Source organism: Syngnathus scovelli, chromosome 18 (assembly GCF_024217435.2).
Source record: "Syngnathus scovelli strain Florida chromosome 18, RoL_Ssco_1.2, whole genome shotgun sequence".
NCBI classification, from domain to species: domain Eukaryota; kingdom Metazoa; phylum Chordata; class Actinopteri; order Syngnathiformes; family Syngnathidae; genus Syngnathus; species Syngnathus scovelli.
The window spans coordinates 10479558-10496651 of NC_090864.1; the positions used below are offsets into that span (position 1 = coordinate 10479558).

A 17094-nucleotide genomic window follows, 5' to 3' on the forward strand; every position below is an offset into this window, starting at 1 on the left:
AAAGAAATACAAATGAGAAGCCAAAGGCACAAAAATAAAGTTCCATAAAGTTTGATTTGTGTGAAATTACGTGCAATTGAATGGAACTGTGTGTTTGGATGGTAGATTTTTTATTTTTTTTAGTTTAATCAAGTCAAAAACTTTCTTTGCAGTAATATGCCCTGTGTGCCTCTGCAAGTCTAAACAGAATAATCTGAATAATAATGCATTTGTGGTAAAAGAATTAAAAGGAATAATTCATCAATTTATGACAAGTGCCATTTTGGGAAAAGATGTCATCAGTCGCAGAACAAAGAGGGCAAATTGACACCACGGTTCAGGAGGAACTAAAACTTTGCACTGGCAAGCAATATGAACCCACTGATCTGATCTTACATGTCTTTTTTAATCAACAGGGTTTTTGCATCAACATAAAATATTAACTTTGGAGAATTGCCTGAAAAACGTGCTTAGAGTACCCAAGACAATTATACCCACAATGTGTTCGAGATCATTTAAACTGAACAAAGTCCTTGCATTGACAACTGCTGAGCGTTTGAAAAATTAGAAGTTGTAGCCAAAATGTCTTTGGCTTGAGCTAAATGGAGACATATTGGATCAGATAGCATTATACAGCCATAGGTCTTCTGCACAGACAAATCACCAGCCATCTCTGAAAGCTTTAGAAATAACAACTAAAAACCCAAACAGAAAAAAAATGATGGCTTTGCTTTGATTTTTGACCCACAACGACCACGAGCCACCTTATATCAGATTGCATTGTAAACCTATAGAGTTCTTGCTGTGATACAGAAAAAAGAATCTTGGAAGATAACTACTTGGAAAAAAAGGGATGGATAAATCCCAAAAGGGTGATAAAAACTGAGGGGGAGGGGGGGGGGGGGAAGAAGAGCAAGATGCTGCCCTTGCAAACTCTGTACGGCGCGAGCTTAATGTTGTGTAAAATGTAGCACAGTCTTTCCCGACACCGGGCCTGTGCGACTATAAGCACTAATCGCTACACTCAGGTAAACTGACGACAACAAGGCAGAGTAAGACACACAAGTCTGTCAACACAACATATGACAGCATTATCCCGAGCAATGACGCATCGCAGGAGAATCACGGGGTGCAAATCTTTTGGGTGCCATTGTGTGACGAATCCCGGTCTTTCTCTCTTTCTTGGCTAAACTTTGTGACAAATTCACCTTCAGACAGCAGCAGTTTGCACAAGACTGCAGAAAGGTTGCAAGCCAATTCCATCTGTTCATTTGCCGGGCTCTACAACTCAATTGGCCGCATTGCCCGAGTCATGTTAATCAGCTTCTTGCCGATATGGGTAAATGGAGTCAGGGGGACACTGGGGTGATGCTGGGAAATATGCCTGAGGTCCCTGCTAATAATTCGACTTTTCTATTTCAATATTCGGTATTAACACTTATTCCCCTCTCTGCCCCGACTTTTCTTCATGCTTGAAGTACCCTCCCAAATTAATGGCATCGTAGCCAGAACATTAGTCGGGTAATGAAAGCTGCGCAACAATGTACTATATCCCCAAAAGGCCAACGTGGAGATACCACGGCAAATATAAAGGGATAGTTAAACTTAATGATTCTAATCCAAACAGTTAAGAGCCAATGACACGCTCTTTGTCGTCTCGAGAAGACTGACTGCAAACACGCGAGTCAACAAGTGCCAGTTTATATTAGATTCACATAATCATCCATGGAACAGGTTGAATTTCATGAAATGCAATGAAGGGATGGAACAATGGCCAATTAAGTACATAAACAATCACGTTCATGTGACTCTTTATATAAAAGGGAAATTAACACATTTTTATGGCAATCAGCAAGCATATTTACTGTGATGAATATTGCATGAAGTGAAACATTTTATGGATCCTTCTATTAGTATGGGTTAATGTGGAATAAATTATTTAGAGGTCTGTAATTTCTTTTTAATTACTTTATGAATAGGCCTATAAACTTCTAAGTGCTGGCAATGTGTGTGTGGTTTTAAGTATTGTTTCTTATGATTATTTTCGATTGTGTGGGCTGAAAATGAAAATCATTTTGGACCCTCTCCAGAAGTTCTAGAATGGAGAGAGAGAGCGAAAGAAACTTGGGGATTCTGCCTGTTCACATATCTTAAAAGGTTAATGATGAACATGGAAACAAATGAGAGCAAACAAACAAGTGGATGAGTGCAGTGCTGCAGAACTGAGAGCTGAAGTGCATACACGCAAGAGCCTCATTAACCTCCAATAACTCCCATCACCTTCTGCTTGCCACACCAAAAACACAAGTCACATGTTTATTAATGGCATTGAAACATTTCTATCCATTATGTCACTTTTTTTTCTTAATAGGGTTTTTAATTCCGGGTTTACAATGGACAGCGCAAGACACTTCAATTGGTTGACGGAGAATAATCAGCTATTATCCAAAAAACAAATGCAGCTTTACTTAAACAAAGCTGGTCTTCTTATGATAAACAGCCACATGCCGAGTAGAGGAGAGGACATGTTGAACATCCTCTATTGATACCGTTTGCCGCACCATTGGCAGGTTACAAGCCGTACATAGTTTACGCAGCTATAGCCACTGTTCCTTCTCAGCTGGCACACTTTCGCGGGCCACATAACGTGATGTGGCGGGCCGAATCTAGCCCCCGGGCCTTGAGTTTACCATCAGTGCATTAAAGCAACATTCGATCAAAGTGCAGTCAATTTTGATCCACTCTTATGAAAAGAACCAGTGACGCTTTCATGACATAGTATTTGGCACCCGGTGCAAAGAAAAATGCAGAAAAATGATTTCCGGCTGAGAATCATCACCTTGCGCTGCGCTGCGGTGCTTTAAACATCAATTGGGATGACATTTAGTTCAGACGAGCTGTTAAAGCATTTTGTGACATAAAGACCCAACATGTGGGAAGTGCACTCACCAGTCATAGGCGCTTTAACTGCTGACTTACCCAGTCATTTTCTTTCCCAAACAAAATGTCGACTAAACCCGTGGTTCACAATCTTTCTCGTCTTGTACTATTTTTTGGCGATTGATTTTAGCGTCGCTCTGCTTATTGTTTCCTCGAGGCAACAAGTTCTACGTAGCTCACATATAACATTTTATTGACGGTCTTATGAATGATATTACTTTTCACCTTGACAATAAAATATTTATCATTTCCATGTACCCCTGCAATGAAATGTAAGTCACAGTGTGTAAAAGTTGTGTCAAGGTGTTAGCAGGATTTATTTAAAATCACTATTAAGAGAAATGCTAAACAATAAGAAAGGAACCAAATATGACTAAAACAATTACAATGGCTTTGCTTTCATGTACCCACCCACAATAAAGATAATGAGCGTGTGCACGTGTGTGTCTTTTGAATTAAAGCTATAGAAGATGTGAACAAAAGAAGGAGGGGGAGGACAATTAGAAGTATTTCTGCAAGGTCCTAATCGAGAGATGTCACCAGCGGCAGACCATAATTCCCATTTAACGCTTGGTTTAGCTGTGGAATACCGTACTCCCCAGGGTAGAAGATGAGAGTCCAGAATAGCAAGTCTAAGTGTGTACGTGTGTCTATGTGGGTCTGAGGTACACAATGGAAGTGCTGCAGAGTCAGTCTTCTGATGAAAGCTGACAGCTAATTTATAGAGGGAAATTTTGGGTAAATGATTTTTCCTGGCGCAACTTTCCAGTCACTGTAGACTGGTAATTGGATTTTCCCGACTCACAAGGTAGTGAATTAGGAATAAACTAGTCAATGAAGGGGGCTGCCTGAATGCGAGCATGTGTGTGTGTGTATGTGTCTAAAGAGTACCCTATTAATATTGTGTGTCTTTTGATCATTGACAGCTTTAATGCCTTTGTGGACTGGAGGTTAATTGTAAAGTTGAAACTGTGCACTATAAAACACACCCGTCAATATTTCTTTTTACCGACTCTATTAAGAATATAGAGATGTGCACGCACACACACACTCTAATTGCTGCAGTGTTTTGTCTTTATGAAGCAATTCCCTATAGTGGGTCTTTGCGTGCACGATTGTGATGCCTGTGAGTATTTTACAATTGGGTGAGAGTGGAAAGTGGAACTGACAAGATGCTTGTTACAGATTGTTATGCGCTAAATAAGATGTTGGTCTAATTCCCTTTTTTTTTTCTTTCCCAAACAAAGCAAAACATGCATTAAAAGCAGCTGCCTTTCAAACAGGATCATACTTCTGCACCATTGCACAAATAATAATACAAAGCCTACAACTATAAAAGACACAGTCAAAGCTTAATATATTTTTTTACAAGCCACACTGACTTGCTCATCAAGATCCAACTGACTCAAAGCTGAAGATTTGACACTCTAACCAAATCCGAATAAATCAAATGCAAATGAATGTCATGAGAGTTAATCTAGCCACGGTTGGCAACTTTTAATTTGAAACAATTGCTAACAACCAGGCAGCCAATTTGTATTTGTTCAAATTAATTTCTATATTTTATGCACCACAAGGAACTCATCGCCTTGTCAGCAAGTATTGTAACTCTTTACTAAAACGTCTTCTGTATTCTCATGAATTTCCGTTAAAACACCAAAAGACGAAAAAAAAATCGATACCTGGAGTGTTAAGCAGTCTGGACATACGGCAACTGTATGAGACTTCTTGCTCACAGTGTTCTGCGCTGGTGGTGATGGCTGTCACCTGCAAAACAAAAACAAAAAAAAGAGCTAGTGGTGTGTTCATGTTATCAGACAGGTTAATTTCATGTTACAGCAATTTATTACCGTTTGTGCAATGAAAAGAATCGTGCCATTTTAATTGGGTTTGCTTGGAATGTGAAACTATAGGAGTATCAAGGGAGAATATAATTAAAGAGATGTTTCGTGCTTATCTGCTGGAAAGTAGGGAACAAATTCATTACATTTCGGGTTGGGGGGGCATTTTTTTTTAAAAGCAACCAAATTGATGACTAGTTTTGAAATCAAACATTAAACATGAGGGTAAGGACATACTAAAGATGCAACAACTAATAAAAGTCTTTCATGTTTAATTCAGAAATTCAAATACAAGATCAAATAATTGTTTTTTTTTAACCTACTAAATTATACACTATCCATTAAAATTCACAAAAAGCAAAAAAAACGTTACACTTGGGTATGTGAAATAAGTATCAGGTCACACCTCATGTACTGGAACTTCCCCTTTTGTTTGAGGGATCGGCTGACGGCTCGTATAAGTTACAGCTGTCAGCACAATGATCAGCTGCCACTTCCTTTGCGGCTGGCCATAAATTTGATATTTGCATGTGACACCGGCCCCCGTAGTACTCCCTCACTTCCAGCCAAGCCACTGCATGTCCAAATTAGCCATCTTTAAAAAGGCACACTGGCAATGACTCTAGAATTAATAGAATCAGTGTGAGGTTTATTGGGCCCTTTGATGGCAGCAATGCTGTTACTATAGTTACAGCACATGATTCATATATTTGTGTGTCTCTCGAGGTATCACATGGAATTGGAAGAACAATTTGTTTTATTACTAGGCATTAAGCTTGTCGAAAGAGCTGTCTTCCACATGAAAAATTAACTGCGTGATGTACAATTTATACACAAAAATCCTACATCTTTCTGTGCATGCTTGCGTGCAAATTCAACTTCTGAAAAGTACTCAATTATCACTGTGCAGAGGAAATTAATCTAAGCAGGAAATCTGAAGGCACAACAAATGAAATCTATTTGCTAATAATATTTGCTAATTTTCTACTTCTTGGGAGGTTTTCTAATTTCAAAGGGTTCAATTTGTTGGCTTCAGAATTGTGTCTCTGATTTTTGCAGATTACCAAATATAGTGGGGTAGGGTTATATATGACTAAGTTCTGAAGAAACCGAATATGCATACTACATAGCAGGAATATATTTTTGAGATACCTGGTCCATAGAGGCACTGTAGTTGACTTGGAGGATGGTTCGTCTTTCCCTGCTGGAACCAGTCACTGTTGTTTTGGGTGGAAGGTTGTTCATGACTACAGTCCACACTTTGTCCTCTAAACAAACATGCACACAGTTGTACAGCTTTATTACGTGAACTGGAGACATCATCACATTTTTGTTATATAAAATAGAAGGTCTACTACATGAAAACAACATTGTGTAAAACCTGGCGACCTGAATACAACTTTAACTGGCGAGCAAACATTGCTATATAGGTCAAGAGATTCTCTAAGTTTTTTTTTTTTTACTGACAATAAAGTTCACGGGGCTTTAAGCATGTCCCATAAAAAATTGCATATGCCAGAAACACTATCTAGGCTGGCCTTGGACAGAGCCAGCATAAAATCCGACAAGCTGTCAAAAAATAGCACTATATGTACAGGTGTAGCTGTAGCCTAGATGTCATTTTTTTCCCTTTTTTTTTTTCTTTTTTACAGGGCAACTGTTAGTCCTATATATTTTATAAGTATGGTTGCCTGCAAACTGTAAGTATATAACAGTTAATGTGGGAAGACAAAAAAAGGCACTAAGAAGAGATCAAAACAAAATCACTGTCTTGTTTCTTTCGCTGAAATTTAATATTAATTCCCCAAATGTAGGCTGTGTAAGTACATTTAAAAACATATGTGGAATAGAAAGTTTGGTTAACTACTGCAAATTTTCAATATATTCCCCACTCTGTATAAAATATAAACAAGCATACTGTACTAAAAAAACCATAATGTGTTTCTGCTTCTCCTGCCAATAATGGAGTCACTACTAAAGTGACACGGAAAGTGTGATTTATAATCAAGAAGACCACAAGGTCAAGGACTACATGTTAGATCCACAGTAAATGACAAGTTTAATTGTCACAAGAGTAAATTTCTGTCCAAACTCCAGAAGTTACAGTTCAGAGACTGCAGGGATTTATAGACACCTCAGTTCTTGGTTAACATGAGGCTGTCACTCAAGACATATCCCTGCTCACTCATTCTGCCACTCAAGGTAGGCGTGTGTGTTGCTGTGTTTGTGTGGCGGGATTTAAGGTCTTAACGGTGTGCCTTCGTGGAAACTTAACATTCTGTTTTGTGTGGGTGAGGGTGCAATTCAGTGCGACTAAGGGGTTAGCAAGAGGAGTGCAGTGACATTTTATGAAAAGTGTCCCCTCTGCTCTTCATGTGTGCCGTGCTGTTCCAGAAAATCTAATTATTCCATTCTGTGTTTGTGCATTTGTACACGCTTGAAAGAAGGCTGGTGAAATGAGTCCGTTTTTTTTTTTTTTGGGAGATAAAAGTGTCAGATTTGTAAAGGAGTCGACATTTTCTTATTTTGTTACGTGCGGCATTATATTATTAAAGATTTATATCAGTCGACTATCCAAAATGTGGCGCAGATATTGTACATCAACTAATGGCCACCGTTCCAATAAACACTATGACACAATTAGTTGTGTGTTGTTCATTTGACCAATCAGATGCCTATCCTGATTTATTTGTTTTTGCTCATATTAAATCAGCATGCAACTGCATCGTTGATCTGCAAACACACGAGCCACCGTGCAGGAAATAAGAATGTTGCTAACAATATGACCATGTTTGGCATTACTTATTCATCTCTGTTTTTGAAAAGTAGTCACTGCGTGGTTAGGAAAAGCAGCTTTTATTTTTTCTTATAAAGGCCACGAGAGTCGGAGACTTTGCAGTTTTGCAAAATAAATTTAATAAGTTACTGGAACAATGGGCGACTATTCCATCCATCCCTTAAAGGCACCAGAAGAAATCAGAACAAACCTGTCATGTTGCAGTTGACTTTGAAGGGACCCAGAGGACCGCTGCCATCGGGGTCTATCCAGTAAGTGTCAGAGGAGCGGCCCAAATGCTTATAGGCTTCACACGAAGGCTCATAGATTGCTGTGAAATACAAATATTAGTATCTCGTTTCAATCCAAAATGACAGCCAATATAAAGATAAAGTTAGCTACAGCAACTTTAAAATATACATTTTAGAACTTCCAATTCATAGTGTATATGAAGCATTAAATATGTATGATGTTGCAGCAAATCCATACATGTTTTTTTTTCTCTCTCTCAATTCATCCAGAGAGTAATTTGGAGTGTTTTGAAGCTTCTCTGGAGTGCCTGTCAAGTGTTGCTTTACCCCGCACACACAAGCAATCTTTATGACGCACATTGATGGTATGTTGAGATGATACGAGCACACACGCACATATCGAGGATACGAATGAGTGGAAGAGTTATTACCAGAGATGTAGGAGTGTTTATTGGAGTGAAACCTTCGTGATGGAGGCTATGTTTTTCTTTCTCAATTTTTTATGATGGTTTATGTTTTCTTCCTGTCTTTTCTAATTTGTTATCCTTGAATTCTCTCCTTATTGAGCTGGATTTCTTTCTTACACACTATCTTCTTGCCAAGAGGCAATCACACTTGAGATCCAACAAACCTTGAAGGATATACCTTGACACTTCCTCGATAAAGGAATCTTCTGGGGTATCAAATATTTGAAGCATTGTTATAACGATTATTTACTAAATCATGCTTGCAAGTGGAAAGGCAAAAGTAGCTAAATAGTATTAATCTACAACATCTATTATTAATAGCACGCTGATTATTCCATCACAAGGTTTAACATTTTTAATCATCCTCCACTTTGCAAATGAAAGATGATGTGTTCATTTCTTTCTGTATGAGATGATATTCGATTTAAAAAAAATAAGCACAACTGAGCGGAAATACTTACAAGTGTGACAGGTGGCGCCAGTGTATCCCGTTCCATCGCAAGTGCAGCTGAAACCGTCCCATGTCTGTTTACATCGACCGCCATGCTCACAATGATTAGGCATACATCTACAAAGAAACATATATATGTACATTTTGAATGAATTAATCTTAGTCTATTACGTAAAATCTTTTCCCCACCAAACAAGTGTTGATATTGGACAAAGTTTTTCACCCTGCATTGTATGCCCAACCTGTGTTGTGATTTAAATTTAAGTAGCCTCCCCCAGCACCCACTTCAAGGTGAGGACAAAATTGATGTGAATCAAGCAATGGCAGTAAATGTCCAACCATTTGGCAAAGCTGGCGCTGACTGCCAATGCCGTGTTATCGACAAGACCCACTTGAAAACAAATTACTGAAGAGAAAATACTGCTCGGTTCGGCACGATGTCAACGCTTAATTTTTTGCTTCTGTCGGTGTGATTTTCCAGTTTTTTGCACAAGCCAAATGATGAGGCAATTATTTAACTGGTGTACCTGCTCCATTGTTTTAATTTTTAATTCATTTTGAATAACAACAAAAACATAGATGTCAACTTCCTGCTACAGTCCATCAATTGTAGCGAATAAAAACGATCAAATGTTTTGGATTGGAATGATATGGAGCAAAAGAAAAGCTCCTTTTTTATTGCATTGTGATTTTATGGATGAGCCCTTTTGTTCGGTTTGAAATCAGATGCTGTGGGTTATACTTACAACCATTTGTGACATCTAAAGTACCCACATCAATGAGAATTGCAACGCTATTGATGTCCGCAATTTATGCCCCGACTGTTCACCGCATTTGTCTAATAAAATTTCAAGAAAAGGGAAGGGACACAATTTGGGGAATTTTTTTCCTTCAGTATTGGCACTTTGACAATTTAAAATTGAACCCAATATAAGAGTCGTCAAGAACTACCCAGTAGTGATTTATGTCTTACCGATCTATAATGGCACACATGTCTAGGCTGACATTCTCAAAAGCTCCAACTGTGCCTTTCTCCACAGCATACAAATCAGCTGGCTGGTCATCCACTACGATTGCTTGCATGCAACCCTGGAAGTAACGCTGAGAGGGCGGAAACAACGTCTGGAGAAAATAGCCTGCAAACAGAGCAAATTAAACAGATTAAGATACCTGCAAATTTAATCTTGTAGGATTTAAACAAATGGCTGGTTGGCAGGAATGATTATGAATGATTAAAAAAAAAAAAGCAAATGCATTTCATGCCACTTTGCACCATCAAAATGAAATGTTGATCAAACAATTTCAGAGTTTGTTTTTGTGAGAGTGTGGAAGCTGCATGGGGAGACCAGGCAAACTCCACACAGGTAGGCCGGAACTGGAATCGAACCCACTGTGAGGCGGACATGCTAACCGCTGTTCCACCCTGCAGCCAATCACTGTGTTACGTTCCTACTTTCAAGTCGAGATGAATAATTTCACGTACATTCTTAAAACCACAACTAGAAAAGCATTTAGGAGACATCTTGGGCAGACAGAGCCTAATCCTTAGACTAATATTTCTTTTACACATGAAGGAAAGGCAATCAAATATTAGCATTACATCTCAATAATGCAGAGCAGGTCTATACCACTGGAAACTACAATCACATGAAGATTGCAGTTGAGTACAGGAATAAACTGTCTGCCTATGTTTGCGATGTGTGTGTTTATCCGTCTCATCTTGATTTCCATATCTTTTCCCAAAAACTTCCGACTCGCCATCTGTGTTGACTGCTTCCTTGCACAGCTGTCGAGCGCATCGCCAGAGTTGTAGACAGACGGCGAGAAAAAGGATAGTGGCACAGACTGAAAGGGTGAGATAAGTTTGAAAACAGAACACAGGCACTACAGCTGTCTGGCAGGATACTTTGTGTCCTATGGGGAGCATTCAAATACAAAAATGAAATCCAGTTTTTCTGAAATTAGGAAACAATGCGTGCAATGATTTGTTGGTGAATTCGCTACAAAGATGAAAGTAGACAATAAGGATATACAAAAAACTCTGTGCTCCCCCCCTAACATTTTTGCTTGAGTTACCTTTTTTAATCAAACCGACCATGCACCATGTCCAAGTGATGATAAATCTGAATTCTCGGAATAGAAATAAGAGGTTTAAAAATAAGTGCTGAATACATCATTCACTGTAATTTGCAGGTCTAGTCTTGAAAATCTTGAAAACATTTCAAATGCAGTTTCAAAATTGGAATAAATGCGCTATTAAATATACAAAGAACTCATGAAAACAAATTAGCCGGTATATGTACGTAATTATAGGACAAATAATGTTCAAAGTAATATCTTGAAGGTGAACTAAAAGCTTCTTTGAAAAGAAATCAATTGAGACATGAAGAGAGATTCAAAATAACCTAGTAAGAGCCCATATAAGCATTGTGACCATTTCTATTAACACAAAAAAAGCATCATAATTCTCCTTCTCAGGACCACTTCAATGTTCCCATGACAACCTATAGATCTTGGTATTATAGTCATGTTGAAAATGCAGCTTGGTACATGTTCAAGATGAGACACTTGACTCATACACCCATGGATCCCCTTTGTGTGGTTTGAATTACTTAAAAAATCAGAACTACATGTCCTATGAGCCTTGAGGGTTGTGGGTCAGCTGCACTTATCTGTTGTAAGCCTCCGAACCTTCATGTGGTGCCCATATAGTGATGCTCTAAACAACACACATTGCAGCAAAAGTACCACCAGCTCGCTGGTTGTATAACACTTGTTATCACCAGCCAGCACATTTACAGGGGACATAAAAGAGATAAGGCAAAATATTCAAGTGAGGAAAAAAATAGTAAATGTAACCTTGTAAAAGAAGTGATTCTATCTACTGGAGATGTCGGCGTACAGATCAGTAAGAAATAGTGATAGAATTGGAAATGGCAGGAGACCACCACCTGATGAAAAGTTCATGTCATGAAGAAACAGCAGTTGTAATTACTCAGAACATTTCCTCTTTCTACCATAGTTTTGGTTTTACACTAGCTTTTTGACAAAAGTAACATATAAGGAAAAAATATATTCCCCTAATGTAATCAACACAAGTCAGGTTGGTTTTAAACTGAGCTGGAATATTTAGACAAGAGGGGAATGTGAAATTCATCTAAATACACAAATATACAAAAAGAAAAAAAAAAGCAAGCCAAATATGGGGATTATCTTCCCTGAGAGAAATATGCATAATGACAGCTGTAAATCAGAGGCTGTTCGAAGGATTTGGAGTCATCGGGAGGCCACCACGCGTATGAAAAAACAAATGCAGGCATATATTTTCTAACACCTTCACTCTGTATTTACCTCAAGCGTCAAGTGAACTGGAACGTGAAAAGCTTAACTGACAATATTATGTACATAGCGAAGGACCAACAGTGATGTTTCCATCATTTTGATAAGAAGTGAAGCTGAAAACACAACTGCAGGGCAATTTCCGCTACCCATCCCCCAAAGACAGGACAAAATGTTTGGTGGTTGAGTGGAAGGAAGCAATAGGTGTGAAGTTGACATTCCACCATCGTTCCTCACTTTGGTACAAGTTGGCCATTTAGGTGCTTTATTGTTTTCATTTCAAGAGAAAAAAATGAACATTTTGAAACAAGTGGGAAATCTAATGCTTAAAGAAAGTCTTGCTATTGCACACTGTCCTGCAGTGCGTATCCCGACATTATTTTATGCAATGACCTCTTTGCATAATAATGAAAGATTCCTAGGTTTTTACGACAGCGATGATATGCATCTTGCTTTCCAAATCTAGATTTTCCGCTGCAGCCTTTCCTTCCAATTCCCCTTTTGACCACTAAGGTAATAGCATCCATGACATCTGGACAGTACCAGTTTGAGGTCATAATTAAACATATCATCCGTAATTTCACTCTCCACTCCCGAGACATATAAGCATCAAGGTCCAATTAGGATATTCCAATTAGAATTAAGAAGATACGGCTCATGAGGAACCATATGACGGAAGGGTGTCATTAGCCAGTACGCACACCTATCCGGTGATACAGAGAAGCTGCGGATTCTCCGGTTCAGTGGCATAAAGAGTCGGTAGGACGGCGGGGGAGCGATGATACACCATCTGATGATTTCTCGGCATGACAAACTGAACTCCTGCCCAAAGAAATCTTCACAGGAGAGCATCTGGCCCAGTGGGGCACCTGCACTGCTCTGCCCCTCAAAAAGAATAACCAGCTTGCTTGGATTCCAAGCGGCTTCCCCACATAGATAAGTGAGAAGCGCAAGGGCCGACATGCCACAGCAGCTTCTGAACCTGGGGAGATGCTTCACACACACTCTAAAATCCAATAGAGACTCTTGACATTTACAGATAACTGCTCTCTCTTAACACAAACCTGTATATGCAATTAGAAAAAGAACATTTCTGAAAGTTGTGCCAAACTTCAGCTGCAGGTATTTAGCTACAAGTTGACTGAAGCATGCAATGTGCAAAAAAGTGACAAGCAGCACATGTCATGGGAGAGTCATGGTGCCATTAAAGAGCTACCGGCCAGATGGTGTGAAAGTCACTCAAATGGCTTTTGGATATTTAGTTCAAAAAGTTCAACATGCCAAAAAAGCAACTGTGGAAGTCGTTTCTAACAATTTCATCTCATAGCAACACACAAATCGACTTTAAATATCATTTGATGTATTCCAAAGGATGCATTACCCCCTTCAGGGTAGTGACATCTCTTTTCAAAACCGATGCGGATTCATTAAAAGCCATGCAATTGATTTGTTTTGACGATTGGTGCTGCTGATTTAGACACGCGTACACACAAATGTCCATATTTCATTTCACACAGGCGACTACTTATTTCATTAAATGCATTAATAGGAACATCACCACTTGCCCCGGAGCATAGATTATTTCTTGCTCAAATCATATTAAGTGTCAAGTAACACCATGATTCAGCCTTGGTGTTTGTGTGTTTTGTATGCCTGCCGATAAGTCCAAGCGGCCGAGTAAGCTTCAATAGAATACTAAAACGACTTTATTTGATTTAATGTGCATGCACATCATGATTACTTAATAAATGACCCCAGGCTGATAATAAAGAGGAATATCAAATGATATGACCTCTAAATGTTCACTTACAACTTTATACTTTAACAGTTAAGGTTTACAAGTTAATTTTAATTGGCTATTAACAATACTAAGTAATGTATACGTAGAATACGTAGAAAAATGAATCGTGTTATCCATCTGATTTTATCGACACGCTACTACGCTACATCGTTGAATAGCAACAGTTGTTTTTCGATTTCTGACAGACTGGCCTTCTCCTACTTGCCATTGAGCTCGATATATACTATGCACAAAGATCTCAAAAGAAGGTCATAAAAGTCTTCAACAAGATGGCATTATTAAAGGTGCTCCTGTGAAGTAGCTGAACGAACCTGCTCCATTAATTTTTTTACATTGCCAGACACATAAAAAGCAACCGTCTGGTTTTGCGGAAAATTCAATTAAATCAACAAATATTAGATGCAAATGAATTGGCATGGGTTTACATAGTCTTGGGGCTAATCATTGAATTATTAATTAAGTATACAGAAGGGCTTCCGGTATATAAGTGTGAGGTATGTTTTGAGGATTCATACATTTATTTGGGTTGAGAGTCATAATGGCCCTCCGAAGTAAACTATGACTATGATGCGGCCCGTGACAAAATTGAGTTTGACACCCCTGATTTACGGAATTATGTTGTAATTGAAAAAAAAAAAAAATCAAATTATATAGTTAACTTTCCTAAAAACAGTTCAGAGCATTATTTAAAATTCTCAAAGTGCGCTGTAACTCATTATGTCTGTTTAGTTGGGACTCCCAAATCAATAACAGAGCAAATCCCCCTTTTCACTCTTCCATGCGGGAAATAAGAACCTTGCAAACACTTTTTGAAATATAGCTGCTAGAGCAGTTAGAAAAGTTAGCTAATATAGTGCAAAAAAAGTTTTAAAAGCATCAGTGCATTGTTTCCTTACCTCCCAGGTGATACGTTCCTCCAGTAGTAATTGAAAGTGGTGACGTGGAGTGTACAGCAGAAGCCTCGTCGCCATCTATCATCAGCATGGCAAAATTCTCCTTGGCTACCAAACGTACAGCGTGCCACTGGCCATCATTAAGGTCTGAACCTGTGGAGCAATGACAAAAAGTAGTCAGTCAGAAATGATAGGTAAGACCAAAACAGTTGCTCTTCAATTACATCATCCTTGTGCTTCAATTTCCAGGCACACCGATGGACACGTTTACATCATCCACAGCTCTGCTCGAGGAGCATGGATTATTTTTCTTTATTTCAAACGTGTATAAAAACAACAACATACTGTTCATAAATGTTATTTAGAAGTCATCTAAACAACATTGCACATTACATTACAATGTATACATCAACAGTTAAACTATTTTAAATTGTATTTTTTTTCCCCCTGAATATTTCTATTATTCATTTTATAGGGTTTCGTATCGAACATGTTTTGTAAATAAATGGAGAAAAGTTATAGAATTAATTGTACATGTATTTGAAGGACAATGACAACACCGGGATATATGTGGATATATATATTTTACAGTATCGCCCTTCCTGCCGCCTTGGAGAGGTCATTATATCCAGCTAAGGGCCAAACCACATTTAAATGTCCATTACTGCTCCCTAGCAAGTTCTTTTTATTTTGTAAAACCGTTAGCTGTCCTCCCACACTCAGTTGCGTGCAGTTTTAACCCCGTGTCACTAGTCCATTAACTCTTGAATAACCTCATTGCCTTCAGAGTAGCAGAGTGCTTGTTTTCTATCTGCACTTGCCAGCACTGAGAATTTCTATGAAGAGTCGGCGTACTGTATGTCACCAAAGACATTTGTTTGCGTGCATGCTTGTCTCCCTCCCTCGCTTCCTTCCGTGTAGCTGTGCTCCATTAAATATGAGCGATGTTTTGGAAAGGGATATTACCAACGGAGCTGCAGGAGAAGCCGGCTCATTCTCATCACCTTCCCCTCGATACATCACCTCTTAGTGACACCAATCTCTACTCATCCTTCCAGGCCTCCCTCCCTCCCTGTCCCTGAGTCTTGATCCTGTCTCTCTATCTTGAAATCCTCCTCTGATGTCCTCCTGCATTTCACTTCTCTTTACAACGCTATGGTCTTGCGTCTGTCTTTTAAATTCGTCTGCTTCACCGACCGCTTCGCTGACTGCCATTTATTTGAAAAGCGCAGACAACGACACTGTAACGAAGTTCAAGGTGCGGCCAGGTGCAAACCTGATTCCAGCGTGCATTGTGAGAGAACCCTTGTGTGAATCTCAGTGGGGTGCTTCCATTCATTCAATTCCAATTTCTGGAAGACCAAGAGAATTATTATTGTATAACCAAACAATGTATGAGCAAAGATGGCCACCTGCTGAGGGGCGTGACTGCTGTGACCTTGTGTAATCACTCAACAGAGCGTGACTTTAATTATTTTTTCTTCTATTTCATTGGTTGCTTTGTTTTTTCATAACAAAACAATTTAGATGCATGCATGTGTGTCATACTATCAAATAAAATACAGGTAGTGTCAAATTTCTATTGCATGTAGTCTATTCTATGTTAAACACGTTGAATTGTTCGAATTTACTTATGGTAAAGTCGTATAAAGGCATAGTTGAGTGACTTTTCAGACCTTTTCCTCTGCAAAAGTAATTACTGAATCCATTCTTTATCTCAACCACTTGCCTGGATTGGACCTTTGAGTTTTACCTTATCAGCAATGTGTGGTTTAGAAACCTGGTCAGAGGATGACTATTAAAAATATATTGACTTGCAATATGGTGTCAAAAGTTTCAGGTAATCCTCAAAATCCAGTCGGTCTATTTTCAACAAAATATGAAGCATCTTCTGGGTAGGAAAGAAGATTATTAATATCAGGAATGGCATATCTTTCCAATATTTCTAGACTTCAGAAATCCTAGAGTGACAAGTAATGATTTTTAGTTTGAATGACTTGTAAAAATAAAAAATAAAAGTTTCATCCGGACCTTGATTTGCCCCCTGCATTTTGTGTGATAGGATGACTATCAGGCTTGGTTGCAACCATCCACCTCTTGAATGTAATGGAAAATAGATACAGTGTCACCTCGTGTCCCCTCATCTGTTCTACATCACCTGCAATAGCTTTGAATGATGAGCTTATCAGTGATGGCTATGCGAGTTCACCACAGCATGAATTGTACACGCGCACACACGCTACATCATATAATCATAACTATATCTCTCTAGAACACTGAAAATAGACTAAATGGTTAACATGCTGGCTGCCTGCCTGCTAGATATCAAATAAAACAAAATACAATAAAAAAGTAC

At 38.7% G+C, this 17094-nt stretch overlaps 1 protein-coding gene across 2 annotated transcripts in view; it reads right to left on the minus strand.

Annotated features, from left to right (window-relative positions):
* The window catches only part of cntnap2a (contactin associated protein 2a), a 134304-nt gene that overhangs the window by 42930 nt on the left and 74280 nt on the right, over nt 1-17094 (minus strand). For both annotated transcript variants that reach the window (XM_049748648.2, XM_049748647.2), the window contains exons 10-15: nt 14742-14891; nt 9679-9841; nt 8716-8822; nt 7748-7867; nt 5913-6028; nt 4602-4686 (exon numbers count right to left, since the gene is read on the minus strand). In XM_049748648.2, coding sequence (XP_049604605.1) covers nt 4602-4686; nt 5913-6028; nt 7748-7867; nt 8716-8822; nt 9679-9841; nt 14742-14891 — 741 coding nt within the window. The remainder of the gene's footprint in view (nt 1-4601; nt 4687-5912; nt 6029-7747; nt 7868-8715; nt 8823-9678; nt 9842-14741; nt 14892-17094) is intronic.